We start from the raw sequence: 5790 nt of genomic DNA on the forward strand, positions 1-5790 counted from the left end.
GGCGTAGAAATATTCTATGCTCTGCCCCAGTCAACTGGTCAAACTCTAACCCTAGGATTTGACCCCTGAGTACATTACCAAGTCACACTTAGACTTATGTTGCCAAGACTACATACTTAGACTTACACCGGCAAGATCCTCTTGGACTTTTCTCTTTTGCCAAGCTCATACTTGGACTTTCCTTGTTGTACCTGTATCTTGCAGACTCACAATGCATATAAAATATAATAATAAATCTAACTTAAATCTTTTCTCAAATATCAAAACCTGGGGTACTTAGATTGCTCTAACAATTGATACATACGGAAATTGATTGGGAGCTGACACCAATCGATTAACTCAAGTACCAATCAATTGTTAACTGATACCAATCAATTGGTAGTTGTATATTTTGACTAAAATGAGTTTATTCCAGTTGGTTCACATTAAGGTATTGTAACTATCCCTAACCCTATGTTATTCTTGGATAATCGTTCAAAGGTGATTTTATTGATAAAAATGAGAAAGGGATGTTAAAAAAGGGAAGATGAGGATTTAAGGAGAAAGTTTAGACACAAGGTTAGGTTTTCAACCTCATGACTTAAATTCTTAGGATTTCATGAAGGTTTAGGAACTTTAAATCATTATTAGTGCAATAATAAAAATTAAAAGATGCTTTGAGGGGAGTTCCACCTTAAAGACATAATTTGGATAAGAAAGGAGAAAATTTGAAGGATAATGGTTGAATGGTCAAGGTGGAGCATTAGAAACAATAGGAGGTAGACAACCTCTATTGGGATGCTGAATAGTTAAAATGAATGAAATTTTGGAAGAGATTTTTTATGTGTGCCAAAGGGGGAGAATGTAGGATTTAAGAATTAGGAAACTCTCATTCATGCTTTGGCATGAGAAGAAGAAAGTTAGACTAATGAGTTAGCCTAACTTAATATATTGTCAAACATAAAAAAGAGAGAGATTGTTGATGTAATCGATCTCGGGTCAAGGTTGGCCATGTTGACAAAGTTCAAGTTAACTCGAGCTTGTGTTTCTATGTTTGATCAATATATGAGGGAGAAGTCAAGTAGGTCAAGATTGACCAGATACTTGACGATGTCGAAGTCCAATGAGAAGTAGGTAAGAGGAAAGTCCAAGTAGATCAAAGGTTGACTGGATACTTGGTGATTGAAAGTCTAATGAAAAGTTATCGAGAGAAAAGTCTAAGTGGGGCAAAGATTGGCTAGACACTTGGTAAGAAAGTCTCGATAGATCAGGATTGATTGGATATTGGACAATGGGAAGTCCCAACATATCATGGATGACTGGATGTTGGAAAGAGAAAGTTTTGATAGGTTGAAGTCAACAGATACCAGACAAGACACAAATTCTGGGTTGAATAGCTGAATTTAGGGTTTGCAATAGATTGATGAGAGGTGGTGATCGATTGGTAAACCCTAAACCCAAACTCGGGGTTTAGGGTTGGGCAATCAATTGACCCAATGCAATCAACTGAGAGTTTATTTCGAGAGCACAGAATGACTCGGAATCGATTGGCAACAATCAATCAATTGCTGCAATCGATTGTTCGAAAGAAGGATGCAGAATCGATTGACATCCAACAATCGATTGGTGTGACTTACCAATCGATTAATCAAGTAGAAAAGAGTTGTTCTGCAGGTTTGAACAATCGGATCCGACTGATAATTGATTGGGGTAAGGCTAATTGATTGGGAAGCGTATTCTAGCTCGAAAGCTCCCTAGAAAAGGCGGTTTCGTGGAGATTTTAAGTCGCTAATTCTTGGAGATTCTGAGATGAAGTGTTGATGCATTTCTGAGTCAACAAGAGATATTTTCAAGCAACAAGATAGCAAGCAAAGTGAGGTTTTATTGTAAAGTTATTTTTGTTTTCAATTGTATTTGCGTTTGTTCATCTTGTTGTGTTCTTCTACAATCAAGTTTGTAAGAGACTTCTCCGTCTCCGGAAAATTTCCAAGAATGAAGGAGTTTATAGTGGAAGAAGATCGTTAGGAATGGACCTTTGGATTAGTCACTTCAAGAAGGCAGATACCAAGTAAAACCAAGGTGTTGTGTATGAGGCGTTTCCAAGAATGAGGTTGCTTGATGTTTTTGTTACACATTCAATGACGAACACAAAGTGAAGATGAGAAGTAATCGAAGTTATTCACCTCTCGAGCTCGCACGAGTCCCAACATTCGGATTTTGAACATAATAGTAGATTAAATTCTATGAATACCTTTAGAGGTGGTTAGTGGCTCACCCTCTAAATTAACACTTCAATATAATTCTTTCAAATCATTCCACAAACTATACTAACTCTTTGGTTAGGGGCGAAAAAGAATTTATAGTTGCATTCACTTGAGTTTTATTCCATATCTCTCAATCATAGTTTAGGGTTATATTTGTGGCTCACAATCACTTCTAAATGAAATTAAAAAAAGTAGATGCATTTTGAAAGCAAATTGGATTTGACCTAATGCATTAACACATCCACAAATGGTACACTTACTACATAGGAGAACCAAATTAATCATAGATCTAACCATGGCACGCCTTATTTCTACATAACCTACTTGATCGATAAGCAAATTAAAATGATGATTTTACATCCTCGTTCAAGAATTATGGCTGCCTTATTTGTGATCAACCTGTATGGCAAAAAGCAATTGAGATCAATATAATTGTTACTTAGCTTGCATATTAGCATAAAAAAAACTACATGTTCTTACAATTCTATTCAACTTTTGTGTGCTCTTTTAGGTTTTTAATTACAAATGACTAGAAGTCTTGGATAATTATTTTTCTTATATTTTTGAAAAAAAAAAAAAAAGTCATAGTATTACGTACCTTCTTGATCTACGATTCCTTTGGCTTGATTTCATACTTGCACAATCCTTTCTTGACGCAACTGATCATTATATTTGCCGAATCGATCCCTGAGAAGTTAACATCATAATCAAACCTTTAGTCGGTAGAAATAGTCATTCGAATCCAAAATATCATCGGCTATGGCGAATTAGAAAGTAGAGAAAAATAACCACAAACTCAGACCTGCAAGATAAGCTCCATGCACATAGCCATTGTAATGGGTACTCGTGTGCTCACCGGTGAAGTAAACCCTCCCAATCGGTGCCTTCACAACAAGGAAAGTGTTCACAATTAATCAGTATAACCAAGAAGTTCTATACCTTGATGTTTAAGTCTTATTTAAGCAGTGGATAATTGATAACTCATATAGAGCGATTAATTAAGTATAGTTATTAGGTTCTAGGGTATGAACTAATATGGAAGAGCAATAATTAGATGTAGATCATGTTAGGGTAAAAACAATTACCCTAATTTGATCGTACTCAAATCGATTGACTCCCAACGGCCAATTCGAAAATGTGCCTCTGAAGAGCCTATCCGACCACCATCTTGGAACAAGTATATCGGTTGCTTCCGGTATATCTTTTCCGAACATGTTCCTCAACACCTCCATGCATTCCGCCTTCGTCTGCGAGTCTGGTTGTTGCTCGATCCTCCTCGATTCTTCATCCGTGACGGTGACTAATAGAACATTAGCTCCCGGGTATTGCTTTTCAAATTGCTACAATGACAACTTTTGTTCATCAGTATAATTGACATCTAAAGATCGTTATATATATATATATATACACACACACCTGCCAAATTGGGTAGTATCCTCTTCTCTCACTAGCATAGATGAAGAACTCTGTCCCATTTCCTTGAGGCCAAAACGTGGAAGGAAACTTGAGGAAGATCTTGGTGTACACAGCCATATCGAACTGATATATTGCGAGGATCTTCCAATCCTACAAATCAGAGCATATATATATATCCATTAATTCATGAACTAATTAAACTAAATTAAAGTGTGTGCTAGTTCGAAGCCAATTAATAATTACAGGCAAGACTGGCTCAAACTTGATGAGTTTTGTTTGCAAAACTCCAATACTGACTGAAACCAACACATAGTTCGCTTTGTAAACAGATCCATCCTCTGTGGAAACAGTGACGCCGCCACGGCCATATTGGATACGTCTAACCACCTGTAATTTTTTTTTTTTTTTTACAAGAGTAGTTGAACGTCAGATGTTTATTTTAATTTTAAAATTTTATAAAATGATGATTAAACTTATTATGTTACGAGATGATGTTAAAAATGGATGTGTGAAAATATATAAGATAAGAAATAAAAATATTAAAAAGAAATAAGAAATAAGAAATACTTCAGTAGTTAAGATGGTACAAATATATTATATAGTTAGATGATTAATAAATATTTCAATTAGAAAAATAAATAAATAAATAAATAAGAAATAATAATAATATAATTTTATGTGCGATTATTAATGATTAATGTTTAAAAATGTTTTCATATGCCTTGTTAAGGGAAAGGCGAGGGTCGATGATGGAGCCATTGCTGCTGGTTCGAAGGTACTGGCTGGCCAAGTCGTAGACGACGCTCGCGTAACCTCTCTGGTCGGCGACGAAGTAGACGTCTTCGCCGAAGTCGGCGAAGGTAGCTAAAGGCACGGTGTTCTGCAGGCTCGTCACCCTCGGCGGCTCCGCGAACTCGTAATCGTAGTTGAAGTAGTCCACCGCCATTTCCAACGCCGTCGTAGGAACGCTGTGTACATATATATATCCATGCATGAATTGATAACTAATATAATATTTAAGACAGACTTAATTAACGTAGTTAATTAGACAGGTTTAACTAGTTAATTATATTAATTACTGGTCTTGGAGCCGCTGAGAGGTGAGCACGGAGATGTCCTTGGATCCGCTGGGAGGCAACGCTTTGGAGTACTTGCTCGCCGCCTCGTCCACCTTGTCGAACTCATCGATCACCCCCTCCACTACCGAGCTCTCATAAAGACCACCACTGTATAAAATTATAAATATATATTCATCAGAAGAGTGTGTATATATATATATATATAGCTAGGAAGTAATAATATTAATTACTTTTCTTGGTAGGCGTTAGAGGAGAGGCCATCGAAGTCGGAGCGGAACTTTCTGAGGTTGAGCTTGTTGGCCATGGTCCAGATGGGATTGACAGTGTCGCCATTGACGCCCTCCACCCAGTTCGCTCCCATCTCCACGTTTATCCCCGCAAAGTTTGTCTTCCGCATCCGCCCGCCTATGCGGTCGGTCGCCTCGAGTATCAGCAGGTTCTTGATCCCGGCGTCCGACAGAGTCTTCCCGGCAGAGATCCCTGTAATATATAATTTATAAATGGTAGAGCATTTAATTTATGGGTTTCGTGCGCGTGAAGGATATGGTAGAAAGTAGGGGTCGGTGGGTCGACCAGACATCCCGGCGCCGACGATGATGACTGAAGGGCCGGCGGCGGAGCCGAAGCCGGTGAATCCTCCGACGACGAGAGTAGTAGTACTGGAGAGTGTGAGGAAGAGAGCCACAATTAGGGCGAGGGGGTTGATTGGTGCGCCCATGTCTCTCATCTCAAGCATTACACAGCACTGGAAGCAGCGTTAGACTGACGTCGTGTTTTTATATAGAGCAGGAGGCCAAGAACAGGAGTTAATGTCCACTCAAATCTTATCGTGAAATATCGACAGAAATTTGAACAAGCTGTAGAAGCTTCCAACAGTCACGTAAAGTCTTATCAAGTCAAAAAAATCAAAACACGCCTTTTTTTTTTTAACCAATGAACGTTTCTCTTTTATTTTTTTATTAAAAAAATTTCTCATCCAATCAGCCCATTGTTAAATGATAATCCTCGTATTATTATAACCTAGAATATGTAATAACCTATAAATCGATTCA

At 37.8% G+C, this 5790-nt stretch overlaps 1 protein-coding gene across 1 annotated transcript; it reads right to left on the minus strand.

The window, feature by feature from the left end:
• Positions 1-2443: 2443 nt before the first annotated feature.
• Positions 2444-5491, minus strand: LOC121981272 (polyamine oxidase 1-like). The gene is made up of 10 exons (XM_042533712.1): positions 5312-5491; positions 4969-5218; positions 4739-4885; positions 4381-4627; positions 3903-4046; positions 3660-3809; positions 3329-3583; positions 3046-3127; positions 2842-2930; positions 2444-2642 (listed from the first exon to the last, which is right to left on the minus strand). The coding sequence occupies exons 1-9, from the start codon at positions 5472-5474 to the stop codon at positions 2851-2853; spliced, it is 1518 nt and encodes a 505-aa protein (XP_042389646.1). The 5' UTR covers positions 5475-5491; the 3' UTR covers positions 2444-2642; positions 2842-2850.
• Between the last annotated feature and the right edge of the window lie 299 nt (positions 5492-5790).

The sequence above is a fragment of the Zingiber officinale genome, chromosome 5A, assembly GCF_018446385.1.
Source record: "Zingiber officinale cultivar Zhangliang chromosome 5A, Zo_v1.1, whole genome shotgun sequence".
Taxonomy (NCBI): Eukaryota; Viridiplantae; Streptophyta; class Magnoliopsida; order Zingiberales; family Zingiberaceae; genus Zingiber; species Zingiber officinale.

Coding starts and splice junctions, on each gene's coding strand:
- LOC121981272 (XM_042533712.1), bottom strand. CDS start 5,474: ATGCTTGAGATGAGAGACATGGGCGCACCAATCAACCCCCTCGCCCTA. Junction 4,886..4,968: donor TCTAACGCCTACCAAGAAAA/GTAATTAATATT, acceptor AATTTTATACAG/TGGTGGTCTTTATGAGAGCT. Junction 3,810..3,902: donor AGTTTGAGCCAGTCTTGCCT/GTAATTATTAAT, acceptor TCTGATTTGTAG/GATTGGAAGATCCTCGCAAT.